At 33.8% G+C, this 19,926-nt stretch overlaps 1 protein-coding gene across 1 annotated transcript; it reads left to right on the top strand.

Moving 5' to 3' along the window:
* The first annotated feature begins 249 nt into the window (after positions 1-249).
* LOC122042308 (protein CIA1-like) lies at positions 250-19,106 on the top strand. The gene is made up of 10 exons (XM_042602344.1): positions 250-525; positions 2,144-2,290; positions 2,423-2,641; positions 2,757-2,821; positions 4,033-4,098; positions 4,171-4,251; positions 11,652-11,714; positions 17,415-17,484; positions 18,420-18,503; positions 18,598-19,106. Exons 1-10 carry the CDS (start codon positions 340-342, stop codon positions 18,670-18,672), a joined length of 1,056 nt encoding a protein of 351 aa, XP_042458278.1. The 5' UTR covers positions 250-339; the 3' UTR covers positions 18,673-19,106.
* Positions 19,107-19,926: the final 820 nt, after the last annotated feature.

Here is a 19,926-nt window from a genome sequence, read left to right as displayed (position 1 = left end):
AATGTACTTGATCGATTTAGAATTTAACGTGTGTGATAGAGATAATAATGTTATAGGACAGTTGTGTTATTTTATAGGGATTGATGGGGTTGGGACATATGATAATTTTAAAAAACTAAGGTCGCTCTTTGAATTTTAAAAATTTTTTACCCATAAAAACTAAAAAACTTTTGAGGATATTTCAACATATTTGAAAATCCGAAAAGTATTTTTTTTTCAAATAAAGATTTTGTGGGGTGCAAAATTAAATTTGAACAGTCTATCTCTCGAGCCTCGAGTCCGATTCCGCAGTCTATTGTCCTCAATCTATCTCCGACTTCCGCGGGGATCATCGTATCAATGGAGCTATCTGATGACCGACATATGGAGATGCGGGAGATCCAGAAGCTGGAAGGCCACTCCGATAGAGTGTGGAACGTCGCGTGGAACCCGGACTCCACCGCCCCGCCCATGCTGGCCTCCTGCGGCGCCGACAAGACCGTCAGGATCTGGCAGCAAGGGACTTCTGGATCCTGGGTTTGCAAGGTTTGATTTCTTTTTTCGCAGCAGTTGGATTCCTCAAAGGACAGATTTTGGTAATTTTGATTAGGTCAAAATCGAATTTTTACTCATTTGGGGATAGTTGTGCTCTATTAGCCTTTAAGATGCAGCGTTAGGTATGGGCCTGTGTGATCGGATTTCGGAGGCAATTGTTCATTGACATCGAGTTACATTGATTCTTTTTCGCTACACTCTCTCTAGATGTATCTCTGTGTACCTATATCTCTCTCTATGCTATGGATACAATCTGTTTTGATTGGTTAAATAACTCAAACATGCCGTTTCAATCTTCAAATTTTAGTTGAGTTTTAGTACAAGCATGCAGTATTGGTTTGCGTAATAATGTTGGACACAATTTAATTAGGTGGGTAGGATTGCAGATTTTGAAACTTTAAACCAAAGACAATTTATATCAACTCATATAAAAATAAATAAAATAAAATATATATGTAAATAATTAAAAATAACAAGGTTTGACTCAATTTGAGAAACTTATAGCTTGGCCCAATCCAACTTTAATCAAGACTTGTTATACAATTCAATAAATAACAAGCTGCAAATTACTAAAATTTAAAATAACACATCTATGACTTGGTTATGCCCTTGAAAAAGGCAGTTAGCATATGCAAGGATGTCACCCTTAAAATAAGAAATTTGATCTTTATTCTTACCTAAATTGGAAAAAACCAAATCTTCCAGGTCGATACTTGTGTTAAATTCTTTTGGGGTTTTGACTCAGGTATTCATGTAATGCGATACAATCACATTGCACTGCATTGGATAGTATAAACTTGTACTTTAAATCTGTACATTCTAGTAGACTATCTAAATAAAAAAAAAAAAAAAAAATCTTATTTTGGAAATTCAGATTTCTTCATGTTGCATTACTGTAGTCCAAATGTACCTAAGTTTTTTATTTGTCTAACACAACAAGAAAGAACACTGGCTAAAATTCATTTGTAAAATTGGTCTCAGTATTTGAATTTAATAAGAAATTTCTGCAGCATACAAATATGCGCAAGCACATGCACATGCTCACTCTTAGATATATAGATTCGTGAGGCAATAGTGTCTTCTACTTTGTTTTAAGGAAAACGAATGATGGAGACCAGTACAATAGCATGCCACTCCTCATGTGATTCAACTAATAAATGCTTTGTTAAGCTTCCATTCAACTTTTAATATTACACATCCTCTTGGTAAGAAGTTGTCGCAAATCTCTGAAAATCCAACTTCTATTATACTAATTGATTTAAAATTTAAGCGCTCAGCGCTTTTATTGTTTGTCTATGATTTCTAACCTTTTTTTTTTATCAAATTTTTCGTTCCTTTGTTTTAGTCAACATTTGTCTCCCAAATCCTCACTTAAAATAAAATTATATATTATTAGGAAACCCATTTTGATTATCTATTTTCTGCCATCCTAAACTGAATTCGAACTCCATGTTTTCACTGAAATAGAGGCATGCATCATGCTTGTTTGGATACATTTAAATTCTGTTTTTTTTCCTGCTTTATCACGCTGATTATTGTATTTGAGTAACCTACTGAAGAAACGTCTCTGCTCTGCTTGCACTTAATTAACCTATTTTCATTATAATAGGCTGTTCTTGAAGATAGCCATACTCGTACAGTTAGATCTTGTGCTTGGTCCCCTTGTGGAAAGTTATTAGCTACTGCAAGTTTTGATGCTACAACTGCCATATGGAGACATATTAGTGGTGACTTTGAATGCATTGCAACGTTAGAGGTAAAGACCAATTAAACACACATTTGATATTCTAAAGTTTCACTTATGCTACAACCTCTAGTTTTTCTTCAGAATTAGACATTTTGAAAAATTAATCACGACATCTTGTTTATTTCTTTATTCCATTCTTAGGGTCATGAAAATGAAGTGAAGAGCGTTTCTTGGAATGCCTCTGGATCATTGCTTGCTACATGTAGTCGAGATAAAACTGTTTGGATCTGGGAAATGCTGCCCAGCTCTGAGTTTGAGTGTGTTTCAGTATTACAAGGTCATACACAGGATGTTAAGATGGTTCAATGGCATCCGTTTTTGGATATTTTAGTTTCTGTCAGCTATGATAACTCCGTCAAGGTATAGAATTGCAAATCAAGTGATGTTATTTCCTTCTATTAGTAAATATGAGATCAAGTCAACTTCTGGCAATTATTACTTATTGGCCAAAGTTTAGTCATGGTGTGGTTGTTAGGTCTGGGCAGAGGATGGTGGTGGTGATGACTGGAACTGTGTGCAAACAATTGATGAAATTAGCAGGTACTGAAATCTGTAGTTAGTCTTATCTAGTGTTCTGATTGTTTTAGATTATCTCAAACAATTTGTTCTTGCTGCTGTCACAGACACCAGTCAATTATAACTGTGGAACTCAAAGCTTGATAATTAGTCCAATGCTTTCCAATTTGATATTTTCTGAACTTTATCATGATCATTAAAACTTAAGCTATGATACTCAGCGAATCAACGCCATGTAGAACTGGTTAAAGAAACATAGTCCTTAATCAGTCCAATGCTTTCCAATTTGATCTTTTCAGAACAAATTTTATTTTATTAGCTGCTCTAGATTTTGCACAATAAAATAGTTCATCTTCAGCTGGATCTTTGACAAATCACTTAAAAGATTGTTCTCTTACAGTGCCGAAGTAAATTCCTCAATTGCCAACTTGATTTTCTCATAATCAGTTGAGAGAAAATTCTTAAAACAGTTAAGTGTTCTTCATGCTGCTATTGAGTCACTTGATGATCAAATGTCTTGTAGAGATAATAAACAACCAAAAGGTTGTTTGGCCATTCAACTTCCATTTTCATATCCTTCCACATCTATCTATTGAGATTTTGCATTTAGCTAATAGTAACATTGCTAATATTTAAAGTGTCAATGTCGAATGCCTTTTATTTTTCATGCCATCATGGTGCATCAAATTATAAAGTGATTGTGGCACTAACAGTGTTTAATTTAAAGTCATGTTCAAAATGTAGTTCTTATTCAAAGCAAATGGATATTTGGTAGCCAAGATTCCTGAAACACCTAAACGAGAGACATGTGCACGGTAAACCTAGGTTTATCTTGTAGTCTGATCATCAACTTCATCATATAATAATATATTGCAACTTGTCAATGGCAAACTTAGGTTTGTTACAGTCAATTACTGAACCAGAGTGGACACGGGATCTATATAAGAGTCTATTAACTAAATAATTCATTACTTGAAATGCAAATGGTTGCTTTTCAGAAGCACTTTTGTTTCTATGTTGTCGTCGTCGTCATCATCATCATTAAGGTGGGATTGTGCCAACTATTTGGGATCAGCTACATGAATCATAATCCTTAATTGAGTTTTATCAAGAGTCAGAACTGTCGCTAGATATATATTTAGAAGTATTTACAGGTTATAACTTCCAAGTACTTTTGAAAATTATGGTGAAAGGGGCTTACAGTTTGTTGTTCCTTGTATTTTGGTGCTTCTCAGTGGTCATACATCTACGGTCTGGGCACTATCTTTCAACTCAGCGGGGGATAGAATGGTTACTTGCAGGTATGCAGCTAATAACCTGCCTAGTTATATTGTCTGGAATTGTTGACAGATCAATTTACTTTGGTCTTGAAGTGATGATCTTACATTGAAGATATGGGATACCTCAAGCAACCTACAGGGAATGAATGGGGATACTGATAGCTGCAAACTTTGGTGAGATATATTTTCCTGTGGCTGTAGTCATTACTTTTTTGTTGAATATCTATTGATGTTTCATGGTTATAATCTCACCATGTGTCACTCATCCTTAACTGAAGGAACTTTATTGGCATAAAGTCTACCACACCCCATCCAAGTTTGGTCTACTGAATGATAGACGTCATTTGATGCATGATCTGAAGAACTATCCGTGTAAACTAACTTAACACATATCTCAAGCTAAAATGTGAAAGAACATTGATAGGTGAGATTGACTTGGCAATAAACCTATAATTGGAGGCCAAAGCAAACAACAATAGAAGTGAGAACAGATGGCAATAGGTCAATATTAGATGTGCATGGATAACATTCCCCAATAAGGATATTGATGAAGATTAATAAGCTTTAAGTCTACACTAATTATCTACTTAAAGTAACACCATTTAACAACTTTTTGATAACATCAATTAACAACTTTAAGCCCCAGGGCATTGGTGCAGTGGCAGGGTGCCTTCTTAGTTTCCTAAGTATAGGATCGAGTCTCAGCTTCGGCGAATTAACGGATAAATTTTTCTTAATAAGTGGTTGACCTAAGAATGCTTGGTTGATGGTCCGCCTGTTGTGAGCGCTTCCCGATTTACTTGGTGGCCGGTGAAAAACTTTCATATGGCTGGGCCAGTCTCCTATGATTAGTCGGCGTAAGCTGGATATGTGGTGTCAACTAAAAAAAAATTTAACAACTTTAAGTTATCACTAATTATATCTTTTGTATTATGGTGAAACACAAAAGCCAAGTTTACTAGCAAAAGTGTATCGTTTTGATACATGGGTTGCCATCTAACTAATGTGCATTGGGGCCTCGTGGCTACCCCAATGGGCTAGAGCTCTATATCACATGGCTTGTTTTTTTTTTACTTTTTGAATTCTTTTGTATTCGTTCTCTTATAAATACCTCATCATTAGACAAACTTTTACCATTCAACTTGAAGGGCATTCAACTTCAAGGGTGTGTTTTTTTACAACAGAAGGAAACCAAGAATGAAATAAAGTGACAAAAAGTTTTTTCTAGCAACACTTTTCGTTCATTTCCTTTGGCTGACTAATGGAGATATGAAAAATAAAAGAAATATTGCTTTAGTTTATATTAGTTGCATTTGATTTGAATGGAAAAGTCACTGTTACATGCAATGAAGCTCAAATCCAAACTTATGAAAATTCAAAAATGTTTTCCTTTTAAATCTATTTTCATTATTATTTTTTATGTTTCTAATAAATAAAGTTTTTTTTTCACCTTCTTTCTTTCTCACTAAGGGAACAAATAGATGGAAAATATTTCACAATTCTTTTTTTATAATTTTTCTATCTTTTATTTCCCTAGTTGCTTCCTTCCTTTGTAGGAAACACGGCCTAAGTCTTAATCAAGTTATGCTCTAATTGGCATGTTCCATTTTTGTCATCCTAATTTGCCCTTCTTAGCCACATTGAAGTTAGTAATCCTATTATTTGTTTGGTTATGCCACAATCTTTTATGAGGATAATCCTCATAATGAAGGGAAAAGATTGAATGCCCATCTCCTTTGCTCCTTGGGGAGGATCATAGTTGGATACTTATAGGGAGCAAGACAAGCACACTTGAATGATAGGTAAGAAATGTTGGATCTCGTGAGAGAAAGAAAATGATGAGAGAGAGATCATGTGGGGAAGGATATAGCAATACTTATTGGTAAGGTGTAGTGAGATGGGGCTCATCCTGGGTGGTAGGGGAACATGAGGAAGTTAGGGAGACTACGACACAAAGGGAAAGAAAAACTCAAGTAAACTTTTAACTAACCACAAACTGACTGGGTCAATTTAGACCAACAGTAGTTCAGTCGTAAAACACGAAAATGGGATATAATTGGGATTCAGTCTGAGCCCAAAGAAAATCCAACTCGATCCCTACTTAACCATAACCTAGAGTCCCAAACGAGCCTCAAATTGAACCCCAATCAAGGCTTGTTTCATCAAAATCAGCCCTAAACTCAACAATTCAATTTAACCTCAAATCCAATCACTAAAAATTAATTAACACTTCTATTTAATGATAAATCTTTAGATAAATTTCAGGTCATAACAAAATCACTTGTTGGAAAATGGTGAGAAATGTTTGACCTTCTGATTTTTCTGATCTTGTTCTTTTGCTTAATTGTTTTTCTTCTTGTATTGTGTCTTCATTCCAATTCTACATTAAGTGATATAATTGGAGGTTGATAGTACAACTATAGCAAATGGTGTTGTATGTCCTATCCATAGTTTGTAGGATCATGATCCTATGCAGAATCGATTTGGCTCAGAATCAGATTGGTTGGGATCGAATAGTAGAATCATACGATTCTAGCAAAATCTCATAAAATTTAATTTAGTATTTGATAGGATGATCAATAAAGACCAAATCAATTTGATATTTGATTAAAATTCCGTTTAAAATAAATTTAATCAAATTAATATTCATAATATTATTGCAATAGTAGGTCAAAAATATATATAATAAATAAATAAAATTTATTTTAAATTTTAATTATATATTTTAATAGGATAACTTGATCAGGATTTGAGAAAGTCTTTTTAAACTATCTTATTTAAGTTGAGAGTTGATTGAATTAATTAACTAATGCTTCAATTAAAAACCTAAAAACCTAAAAAACCTAAAGTTCACTCGTCACTTGTCATTGTTCTCCTCTCCCCTCACCCGTGCGAGGCGCTCACTGCCATTGCTCCCCTCACGACCTCACCCATGCGAGGTGCTCACCGCTGGCCGTCGTTGCTCCCCTTTTCCCCATTGCGAGCGGTTGGAGAACCATCGGAGATGCATCCTCACACCTCCCCTTCCGCAAGCCACCGGCGTTGCCTCCTTGCGCATGCCTGCACATCCCATCCGCTGTCGCTGCCCACCGAGACGCGAATGAGGACGCGTGGTTCTGGTGCCGCATCCGGATCGTTTGTAACGTAAGATCGATTGATCCTGTTTCGATTCTACTACAAAACTTGATATCAGTCGATTCCGGATCAATTTAGTGCTTCCGGATCCTACGATCTAGATCGTGATTTGACAAACTATTGTGCTAATGAATGAATCCATCAAATTATTATGTTAATGTTAGGTTGTTCCTTGGAATGAACGCATTACAGGGTTCGACTATAGCGTCTTGGCGACGACTGCTATATCTCTATGAGAACTCGGGTGTAGTGTTAAATATGCAAGAGTTCTCACACCGTAGGTTGGATAAGAACAAATATAATAGAAAAGTTAATGGTCTAAGATTTGGAACTTGGAACATAGGAACATTCACTGGTAAAACAATGAAGGTAGTAGATACAATGATTAGAAGAGAATTAGTATTTTGTGTTTACAAGAGACAAAATTTGTAGGAGACAATACAAATATGATCGAGAACTCCGGTTTTAAGTTATGGTAGAATGACTAAAATAAGAAATGGAATAGGTATTATTGTAGATAGTTCATTAAATGATGAAGTTATACGAGTAGTTAAAAAGGAGGATAGGATTATAGCTCTCAAGATAGTAGTGATGAAAAAAATTATTAACGTAATTAACATATATACATCTCAAGTAAAATTAGATGAAAAACCAAATCTAGGTTTTGGGACGATCTAGATGAGGTGTTATAAAACATTCTGCCAAATGAAATGATTCTAATAGGAGGAGATCTAAATGAGCGTATAAGAGTGAAAAATGAGAACTATGATAAGGTGCATGAGGGTTATGAGTTTGGAACAATAAATAAAAAGGAAAAATTATATTGGATTTTGCGATAAAATATGACTTTATACTAGCTAATACGTTTTTTTAAGAAAAGAGAAGAACACTTGATCACGTTGGGAATAATAAATCACAAATTGACTTTCTTATGGTTAGGAAGAAGGATATAAATATTTGTAAAGATTGCAAGGTCATTCTAGAGAAAACTTAACTATAAGGTATTATGAAAACATATACGTTTCAAATATAATATCAATAGAAGGAAAATATACACGACTCCTAAATTAAGGAAGTTAAAGGGTGGGAAGCAAACCATATTATTTACGATGACTCAAATACGACATAAGATAAAATGGTAGTAAAGTTGAAAATAGTAGCCAGGAGTGTACTCAGTGAGTCAAAGGGACGTGCACCACCAAGGAAAGAATTTTGATGGTGGAATGAGAAAGTTCAGGAGAAAGTAAAGGAAAAACGAACAATATATAAGGTATTATATACTTGTAAGAATGAGAAAAACTTTAAAAAATATACAATATCCGAGAAAGAGGCTAAGAAAGTTAAGAATGGAACTTTTGAATGCTTATATCGAAAATTTGATACAAAAGAGACATTTACAGAATAACTAAAGCGAGAGAGAGAAAGACAAGAGATCTTATTCAAATAAGATATATTAAAGGTGAATGTAATATGTCACTAGTAAAGGATGAGTAAATAAAAGAGCGGCGGAAGAGGTATTTTCTTTAACTTATTAATGAAGTTTTAGGTGATCAACTTAATTTAGGTAATTTAAGTTGGTTAAATGAGTATACAAATTTAAATTTTTATCGTAGAATTTAAACGTCAGAAGTAGAACAAGTTTTAAATGAAATGTAAAATGAAAAAGTAGTTGGATAGGTATGAAAGTGTCTAGGGAAACAATGTATTGACTTACAAAGTTATTTAACTTGATATTGAAAATGAAAAAAATATCTGATCAATGGAGGGTAAGTACTCTAGTTTCTTTATATAAGAATAAAAGAGACGCACAAAATTGTGTAAATTATAGGTATTAAACTAATGAGTTATATCATGAAACTTTGGAAAAAATAATATAAAAAATTAAGGAGACGACGGTGATCGAAAATCAATTTTAGATTCATGCTGGAAGGTCGACAATATAAGCTATACATTTTCTCCGGCAACTAATTGAAAAATATCAAGAATAAAAACAAGATCTACACATGATATTCGTTAGAAAAATGTTATGATAGAGTCTCAAGAGAAATTATATGGAGAATTCTAGAAAAGAGAGATGTTAGTATATAGCCTATATTGAACTAATTAAAAATATGTACGTGGATGTAACAACAAGAGTGAATATTTCATGCATAATAACCGAAGCATTTAGATTCATGCTGGAAGGTCGACAATATAAGCTATACATTTTCTCCTGCAACTAATTGAAAAATATCAAGAATAAAAACAAGATCTACACATGATATTCGTTAGAAAAATGTTATGATAGAGTCTCAAGAGAAATTATATGGAGAATTCTAGAAAAGAGAGATGTTAGTATATAGCCTATATTGAACTAATTAAAAATATGTACGTGGATGTAACAACAAGAGTGAATATTTCATGCATAATAACCGAAGCATTTAGATTCATGCTGGAAAGTCGACAATATAAGCTATACATTTTCTCCGGCAACTAATTGAAAAATATCAAGAATAAAAACAAGATCTACACATGATATTCGTTAGAAAAATGTTATGATAGAGTAAATTATATGGAGAATTCTAGAAAAGAAAGATGTTAGTATATAGCCTATATTGAACTAATTAAAAATATGTACGTGGATGTAACGACAAGAGTGAATATTTCATGCATAATAACCGAAGCATTTACATCAAGAATCAGCTCTAAGTCCCTATCTGTTTTACATTAATCATGGACGAACTCATTAGACACATCCAAGACATGATATCATGGTGCATGTTGATTATAGATGATATTGTTTTGTTAGATTAAACACGTGAAGGAGTAAATGCTATACTCGAATTTTGGCGGGAAACACTGGAAGCGAAAGGTTTTAGGTGTAGTAGAATAAAAATAGAATATATGAAATTTAAGTTTAACAATATTAGACGTAATGAGATAATTGTTAAGTTAGAAGATGACGAGTTGTGTGGAACTGAGAGTTTTAAGTATTTAAGTTCATTTTTGCAAAAAGATGGAACATAGTTTGAAATCTCGTGTTGTATCGGACAAAATGGGTGAAACATTTTGTTCTGCTCATAGACCGACATTGGCACGCCCGGCATGAGGCCTGCGACCACAGCAGAGGGGTTGCGCGACCCTGTCAGTTGCGGCGGAGGGATCGCGCGACCTCCTTGGCAATGGTGGAGGGATCGCGCAAACTCATCAGCTGTGGTAGAGGGGTCGCATGATCGTTGGCCGTGACGGAGGGGTTGTGCGACCTCGTCGATACGATAGAGGGGTGTTGTGAGATGTGGGGGTTGGATTTTTTTTTAATTAAACCTTATGTTAATAAACTTAGTCAACTCATAGTTATGATAGGGATAATCTAAATAGGCTTAATTAAATCATAATTAAATTATCTCATTAATTATATATTTTATTTATTTTAATTTAAAAAATATATAATAATTTATTTATTTATCATATTAGAGAATTATGATTCCATATTTTTTTTTTCTTTTTTTAAAATTTATTTTTAATATTTTTAAATATTTTATCTTTAAAAAAATATCAAAACCATATTGACACGACACGATACGGTACTGAAATTGTATTGCTCAAATCATAGACCGAAACTCTGATACGACTCGAGATTTTAAGCTATGAGATGAAGGGATTGAGAAAGATGTCTTCCATAGAATACAAACAAGATGATTGAAATGAAAGAGACGTGTTCTATGTGATCGTAAAGTACCCCTAAAATATAAAGGGAAGTTTTATAAAATGACAGTTAGACCTGCTAAGTTATATGGAATTGACTGTTGGGTTATAACTAGAGCACATGAGTAGAAAATGAGAGTTGCAGAGGTGAGGATGTTAAGACGGATGTGTGGACATACGAGAATGGACAGGATAAGAAATAAAAGAAAGTTGGGGCTGCATCTACTAAGGGAAAACTCCAAGAGATACATTAAGATGTTACAAACATGTGCTTAGATGACCAATAAATGCTTGAGTTTGGTGATGTGAAATTATGATAAATATGCACATCAAACGAAGAAGAGGTAGATAAAAAAAGACTTGGTTAGTAATAATAAATTAGGATAAAATTTATTTAAATATAGATAATGATATAGTATGTGATAGAGCTCAATGTTGTATTTATTCGATATGTTATTTGTCTGGTCTGATAGTTGTTTATAATTTCCTATCACTATCAGGGAAATCTCGTTTTGGACTGGAACACACAATTTTGTTTTCTGTGTAATCTATTCAAACCAAAATCTCTCCAGCTTATAGTTGTATGCAGATTGGCTTCATCATTTTTCTTTGTTATAATCTACTGCATAAGTTTTATTTTGGTGTCTAGACTGAGCATTACTTCACGAAATATTTCAATTATTTGAATTTCAAATGTCTTTAGTTCAGGAAACGCCTATGTATCCTTTCTGGCTGATGAGTTTTTTCTTCTTCAGGAAACACCTATGTACATTTCCTGGCTACCATGATCGAACAATATTTACTGTGCATTGGTCAAGGTACCAACTTGATTTTCTTGCAAGGATCAAATTTGCTATACCAGTGCAGATATCTTGGACGAACCACACGCCTATTTTTCTTTTTTACTTTCTCCTTTGTCAAAATCGTCTTGGTCATTCATTGTTACATTGCAAAATACAACGTATAAGTTTGCAGCATTTATTTTTTTGCTTTAGATAACAATAACACTCTCTAACAGGTATAACCAAGACTAACTTTTTTGCTTCATTTCTTACTGGTTTCTCATCTACTCTTGGAATTGAAATATTAGTTTCAGTGAAATACTTTGTCGCAATACAGCAAACTGAGAGGAACTCCAACTACCTAAAAATTTAGGATTTGACGATTCCATCAGAAATGGTTGGATTATGGAATTCCACTTTTGATAGTAGATTACTATTATACTCACAACTGATTGATTAGTCTGCTATTGACGTAGATATATTGCCGCCATACAACAAACTGGGAAGAACTCCCAACTACCTAAAGATTTGGGATTTGATAATGCCATCAGAAACGGCGGGATTATGGAATTCCACCTTTGAAGTTGATTACCATTATACTCAACTGATTGACTAGTCTATTATTGAATTAGAAAGTTCAGGAATAATTGAGTAAAGACCATGACAAGACAACCGTGTCTCCAATGTCTTCAAATGTTATTTATGATATAGGTCGAGGTTTGATCTATTACTCCTTTGTTTCATTGAATTCATTGGTTCCAAACATAGAAGATAGAAGGATAAGAATTGTAATGACAATCAAATGAGAGAAAATGAGATAACTGACCAATTTAACTTATTAGGCCCAACCAAGCCCACCCATTGCTCAAGCCTAGTTTAATACTAGTCCATTACATCTAAGCTTAGAAATCACTTCATTAACCTATAACTCTTCATATAAAGCAACTAGAGTATTACAATCTCGCTGAAGGTTTGATCGCATTAAATTGTTAGTTTTAACTCATAACCCTGAATCATCTCTATTTGACAACATATGAGGCTTAGCTATCATATGGGCAAGTCTTCCAAACATATTATGATGTCTAGGATCATATTTGCTTTGGTACCGATAACCTAGTTAGATGAAAGAACCATATTAGGCCCTATTTTTCATCCAAAATTCATAAACCAAGTTAATATTAGCCCTCATATCTAAGTCATACGAGCTTACAAATATCATTCCAAGTTAATATTAGCCCTTATATCTAAGTGATATGAGCTTACAAATCTCATTCACAGTCCTTGATAATATTGCTTATGGGACTAATGCTACAGACTAATTCTCTGAGGGACTTTTACTCCCATGGAGGGTAGTTAGAGTGCAAGGAGGAGAATGGGAGAAGGGAAGGTGGAGAGAGAGGAGGTGGTGAGAGAAGGGATACATATTGTTTACTTGGGTAATGAGAAGGGGAAGAGAAAAATGTCATTGCATTTTGATGTATAGAAGAATCAAGTGTTCTCCCTTTTTCTTTCTACTTTGATATTAATGCTTCTTCTTGATGGTTCAACACCAAAGTCGAGGGAGAAGTTCTATGAAGGTTCATAGTGGAAGAGGTCAACAAGGAGAAGACACAATAGGATTTTCTCTGATGGAGGCTTGAATTGATGAAGGTCGATAAGGAGGAAATGCAATTGGATCTACTACAGCGAAGGGTAATTGTTGAGGAGGTTGACGGGTGTGGAGATGTAGTTGGACCTACTCTAGTTGAGGTTCATTGTGAAAGAGGTCAACGAGATAAAGATGTGGGCTGCTCACATGTGGTGGGTACAAACGAAGGCAACTGTTCTATGCATATGTGGAGAAAGACATTGAAGTATAATCAACTTCTGCATACACCTTTTTTTCCCTCACTGTAAAATTGTATTCTCAGAGTTCTTTCTTTCTTTGTCTGATTCCTTCAATAATTACATTCAAGTGAATAGCAGAAGTTATCCATTTAACCAACCTCCACTCTGTCTGTTGCCTTGGTTCCTTTTCATTGGAATCAAAAATGTTAGCACTCTACGCTACTAGTTTGACTAGAGGGGTGAAGTGAATAAACGACACATGTTTATTTTGATTGTCACAAATTACAAAACTCTATAAACACAGCGATTAAATAACATGTGTGAATAATATCAAAATGATAATATGCAGCAAAAATAATAAAACTAATGGAATACACGGTAGCAACGTGATATAATGTAAGTCAGAGACCCCACTCATACTCCATGACTTATGATACTTAAGTATGCCACCCTTAAATCCATTAATTTACTTCTTTAAATGTGGCAGTAGACTAAGCCTCTAGAAGTATGATACGATTCTAGAACTCCTCACAATGACTAGATACAAAGTATTCGGGAAAACAACCTCGATTATACTCCTCTATAGTCTAGTCAACTCTTGATTTAGATTTTTCCTGACATTAAGAAACCTTTAGTATAGATATCCTCTATCTAAAACATCGAGGCCTTGCTCACACTCTACAACTTACCTTGATTATCCTAGACGAGCTCTGGTCATTGATAGATTGATAGAGACCTTTTAGCGAATGATATAATATAAAACTCAACCTCAATTATAGTTAATAATTTAACTCCAAGTGAGTAGAATGCTACCTAAGAGAGCTTCAATTCCAAAGATGAAATCTTGCATTTCTTACTAAAGCCTCTTACTTTCCTTTTGACACTTGAGTATTAAAGATGTTTTCTTTTAAGCCTTTATGCTAAAAGTTCCACCAAAAACTATTATTTATAGTCTTTTATTGGCGCGTTGGTTGACCAAAAACTAACTTTAGTCCACCAACATCAAAATATAATTGTCGGAGACTCAATGTTCAATTAGTCGGAATCTTGGTTGGCACATTTTTCCAAAGATGAAGTAAATCCTTTTAGGAGGCCAATGACCATAGATGGAACCTATCCCATTTTTTATAGACTCAACATTCAATTTTGTAGAATGTTGGTCGACTAACATTGAAGTTTGATCAGCCTATTTTTCTAGAGAGGAAGTTGTGTCAACGCAATTCTAGTTATTTCAATACTCACTCAATCCTAGTTGATTGAGGTAATGCTCTAGTTGATTGGGGTAATGCTTTAGTTCATTGGAGCATGTCCAGCAACCACTTTTTAGTCAATTTATGAGCGTCATAAGCATCTCTAGGATCCAAGGTATGAGCCGTCGACAGAAACATAATTCAGGAACACCCTCTAAGGCTTAAGATGAAGCTCCTTAGACAACAAACTCTACCTAGAAATTAATTCCTTTTAATGATCAATCTACATGAAGTAAACCCAAGATTATAACAATCAAACACAAGGGTCTTTGCTTGTGTCAACCTTGATAATTATCCATGAGTTCAAAGTTCTCCATATGGTTCACATTCAATCCCTAAAGTCAATCATCTAAGTTTGACCACCTCAAACTTCAATCCTCATGAATCAATCCTGCACACTCAAGTAAGAGATCCAACACAAATTTCTAATTTAAATTGCATTGCTAAAATATTAAAACACTATGGTTAAAACTAACAAGGGAGGAATTGTTGTCCCAACTAATAGAAATTAAAAACTCAGCATTGTCCAGCACTAAAACCTACTCTCTATCTATGTTTGTTTCTAGGTTTCGTTGTTCTCATAACTTATTAATTATATTACAACCACATTATATGATTAACTAATCTCAATTATAAAGTGAACTTTTATTTTAATTTCTGCAAACATATTTCATACTACATATGTTTTTTTTTAAAAAAAAAATGCATTGAGAATACTTTTTTATTGGCTTATGAAGGACCAAAAGATTATTAGTGACAATTTCTACCTTGCCCCAAGTTGCGTTTAAGTAAGCCTAATAAAAGGAAAAAGATTTTTTATAGTGTAAGATTGCAGTCAATGTAGAGAGGATTTTTTTAAAGTCATGTGTAGTTATTATATTCTCCTTAGGCTAAAGGGAATGTTTTATTAACTAGCACAAACCACGGTACCTGTAAGGAAGCAACACATACAAAAAGTTAACGGAATTGGATTAAAGAGGAACATGCCGAGTTCACAAAAACCTAAATAAAATATAGAAATAGTCAAAAGCAATTAGGTGTTTCTCCAATAGATAATGAAATGTGAAAAATATGATGAAATTATAAACATGTTTAAACTCCAACTGATAGATTCTAAAGTTGAAGAGTTGAATCTATTAAACTAGGAGTAAGAAGTAGAAAGAGTGTGCATTAGTCATATGTAATAAAAATAATTTAATTAATTTTAATTACTGATGGTATAATTAATGAAGGGCTAAGATCATGTAGCTGACCCCAAATAGTTGAGGCAAAGGCTTGATGACTAGGAAACTATAATAAATGCTAACATTGGAAATACGAAAAAGTGCATAATTGATTCAGCAATAATATATTTTAGTTTCTTATTTCATACTATTTATTTGAAAATTTTGACAATAAAGGATTAGTACATTATAAAAAATGATATATTTTAAATAAATTATAGTTGTAATTAAATACTAACATTTTATACTTAGATTTTTGCTATTATTATTCTTTTTTTTTGAAATACTTAATTATTATTATCTAATCAAATTATATGCAATGCTTTCTTTGGTAATCGACTCAATAATCTAAAGGAATTGATTTTATGATTGTCATGTCAAGAATGTAGTAGCGGTGAAGAGAATATGTATAAAAGGAGATAGAAAATATTGCTTATGTTAGTTAGATTTTTGGGATATTTGATATTGTAGAAGCCCTAGAGGATCCCTCAGAATGCCAAAGGTATTTAGGTGAAAGCCCTTCAATATTTAAGCAGAGTTTCACTTAACTTCATAGGAAGGATAGGAAGGAGGTGGTGTGACTCTTATCTTTGTCCCCTCTGTCCCAATATCCTAGAGGTGAGAGACAGACTCATCAGAGAGAAGCCTAATTAATCTAAATCCAACTCAAAACACTAGACATTTAGATGCAAGGTCCTTAGTTAAGCATGTTTTAATGTATTTAACTTGATCATCTGGAATTAAAGGGATGATGTGACTTATTATTCTGTGATGCTCTCAATTCCAATGATGTCAAAGGACAGCTCAATCCAACCTGCCTAGATAGTTGGGTGATGGTTCCTTCTATACTTACATGCATGTGATACTTTCTTGAAGCAAAAGCTGACTGTTGTTTTCATAAGAACTTTCTCAAGGTTGTTTTAGAATATCCAAAGCAAAAAACTTTTACATCCAAAGTGCTTCCTCACTGCTTTACCAAACACAACCTAACAACGAATCACTGATATTAGAGATTGAAATTCAATACAGCGGTGCTAAAGTTTTTTTTTTTCTGATTTTATAAGACTATCCCATGGACAATTTCATTTGTTATTAATCTTTTTTGTTTCAATAAAGCAATAGGGTAATATCTTTTACCTATAATTCCATTACTTAAATGATGGTGGCATTCTGTTGCTCGTCCTGTCAGTGATGACATGAATTTTGAAGTTAAGGTGAGGGAGCATTGCAGTGTTTGGAACCCCTTCTAACATGCCCCACTCCATTTCCTAGGTACCGTGTAATAAGATTGGAGACAATGTTATGCTCTTATCAGACTTACCAGTTATAAGTCCTGATTTGCTGTTTAAGTAAACTGTTATATATCACACAGCATGCAGTTTATCCCTTCACTGAAGAAATGTCACAGTGCGTGATGAGTATGTATCTAAATGCAGGGAGGATGTGATTGCTAGTGGAGCAGGTGATGACACCATATGTCTCTTTTATGAGAGCAAAGAGATTTCGGTACTTTTAATTCCCCTCCATTGTTTTTCTGTATGATAATTTTTCTTCAGAATAACAGAGTCTAATTCATGTGCTTGCTTGAATTAAATATTCTCTCTTTCTCACAGTGCAGTTTTTATCAATTTACTATGGATTATATTCACTTCCCTATTCCCTACACTAATCCATCTCTAATGTCAAAGGGGTTTTTTCTATTAAGAATTGATTCTGAATCTCTAGTTTCATTTTTGGTGAAAAATCCACAGTACATGCAAGAACAGCCCTGAAGTTGTTTCAGTTTATCAAACCCTCGTACTGTGAATGAGCAGCTACTGTATTAGTTTTTCTGCACCTACAAATACTTTCCATGACTAAAGCCCTTCCGATCCGAAAGGAATCTCCTCCATTGGTCCACATAGTACTTGGTTCCAAGTTCCAACATCATCCTGGGTTCTCTTTTAGCTATTCCTCTCTTTCACCCGCTGTCTCTTTTTTTATTTTCCTCATTTCTAGATATCAAATTGACTATCATATAGGAAATTAGCAGACTTCAAATACATATAATCAATTAAAACCTCTTTTTTTTTTCCTTTTTTTTTTGAAAAAAAAAGTATTAGACAAGCTGAAAAATAACTCAACCTCTCTGTACAGCATGAAAATGTATCACAGGCCATGGTTCCAGTTGTTTCCGAAGCTTTTGCTTTATCAATGCCCAGTATCATATCCAGTTGTTGCCAAACTTATCCGAGTTATAAGTGAGCATATACAATCTGCAGGTTTTTGTTTTTTTATATCACCCTCATCTGGAAATTCATTTCAAATGTTGACATGTGTATATCGACGCACTACTTGCTCATGCTATTGATATATTTCTTTTCCTGAAATTGTCGGCATTCACTTAATGTAGCAATCATTTATTACAAGGCAACGAAATCTATGTATAAATCTGGTTTCAGGATGCTAAACCAAATTACAAGATTCTGCTGAAGAAGGAAAAGGCACACGAGATGGACATAAACTCAGTGCAATGGAATCCCAAGGTTAACACTCGTATACCCCTAATATATTCAGAGGCATCTACAGTTTACCCTAAGACTCCAGCCTTTGACAGCGTCATCCGGTTAAATTTTGCAGGAACCTCGGATTCTTGCTTCAGCTAGCGACGATGGCACAATAAGGATATGGGAACTATCAGAAGTGACAAGATGATCATTAGAGCCATGCAAATTTCGATAAGATTATATGTTATGCATCCTGATATGTATAAGAGGTGCTTGCTTCTATGTTGTAGTGGAACAAAGCAATTAAAAGAAGATTGAAACAGTTGAATTTTACCAAGATATGTTCATGACAATTCTGAAAAATGACGTGGACGTGGTGAAGATAAATTGGTAAGTGAAAGACATGGTGCAGTAAAAGGGAAGGAATTCCAAGCAGAGTTATGGAGTATATATGAAAGATGGATTTGAATAGTTTCAGATGTTACTTATGAAGTTTGTGATAGATTTATTAATTAAATTTTAAATATTAGTTTCAAACAAGGTGATTTAGGGTTAAGATTGTATCAGCATTGAACTTTCCTCCTCTCTTTTCTGAATTTCTCTTTAATAGTATGATATTAGAGTGAATATTTCCATTGCTTATTTTCTCTTTTAAATGGTAATCTGTCTCCAGGCTTGTTGACTTTCCTCCTAAGTTGGTGGGAGCACAACTTGCAAAAGTCAAACTCTTGAATGTATTTTATTTTATAATTTATTTTTACTTCAATCTGACTTCAAAAATAGATTTTCTACCAATTAATATCTAGACTTTGCCTAATTAATATGAGAAGTAGATGATTTTCTACCAATTCATCTATCGATAAATCCAAAACATGCTTTTGGATCATCTTTTTAATTTTTTCAGATATATAAGGATCCAGTCTCGATGAATTAACGAATAAATTTTTTATAATAGATTATTGATCTAAGAATATTTGACTGATAAATTATCTGGTATGAATATTTTTTGATTTACTTTAATGATTGATAAAATTTTTTTATGGGACTGAACTGATTGCAAGATTAGTCGACTAACTAGTGCCAATTAAAAAACAAAATCCAAAACACAATATGCATACACAAAAATCAATCTTTAAAATTTTTTTCTCATTAACTAATTACAAGGGTAAACATCCTCCCTTTGATTTATCTACTTACCAAGTAAATCCGACTTCTCAAATATTTCTCATTTGAGAAAAAAAGATATTATTATTATATCCAACCTTAGACTCGATTAATTCTAAAGGTGAGCAGCCTCCCCCTAGTTTAACCACAGGATAGATTTGAAAGGGTAAGTCACAATGTCTCCCAACAACTGACTTTGTCCAAGAATTTGATCACAACGAGCACATTCCTCGCCTTCTGAGAATCTAACCCTGACTATCGGGTTGCATTCTGTATGTCTTTACATATAGCAAATACC

Source organism: Zingiber officinale, chromosome 2A, assembly GCF_018446385.1.
Source record: "Zingiber officinale cultivar Zhangliang chromosome 2A, Zo_v1.1, whole genome shotgun sequence".
NCBI classification, from domain to species: domain Eukaryota; kingdom Viridiplantae; phylum Streptophyta; class Magnoliopsida; order Zingiberales; family Zingiberaceae; genus Zingiber; species Zingiber officinale.
This window is presented reverse-complemented; position numbering and strand designations above follow the sequence as displayed.

Bases quoted from the DNA above. Each gene is read 5' to 3' on its own strand.
- LOC122042308 (XM_042602344.1), top strand. From the start codon at position 340: ATGGAGCTATCTGATGACCGACATATGGAGATGCGGGAGATCCAGAAG. The intron at 2,291-2,422 runs GTAAAGACCAAT...TTCCATTCTTAG, and splicing joins AATGCATTGCAACGTTAGAG to GGTCATGAAAATGAAGTGAA. The intron at 11,715-17,414 runs GTACCAACTTGA...ATCTAAATGCAG, and splicing joins TTTACTGTGCATTGGTCAAG to GGAGGATGTGATTGCTAGTG.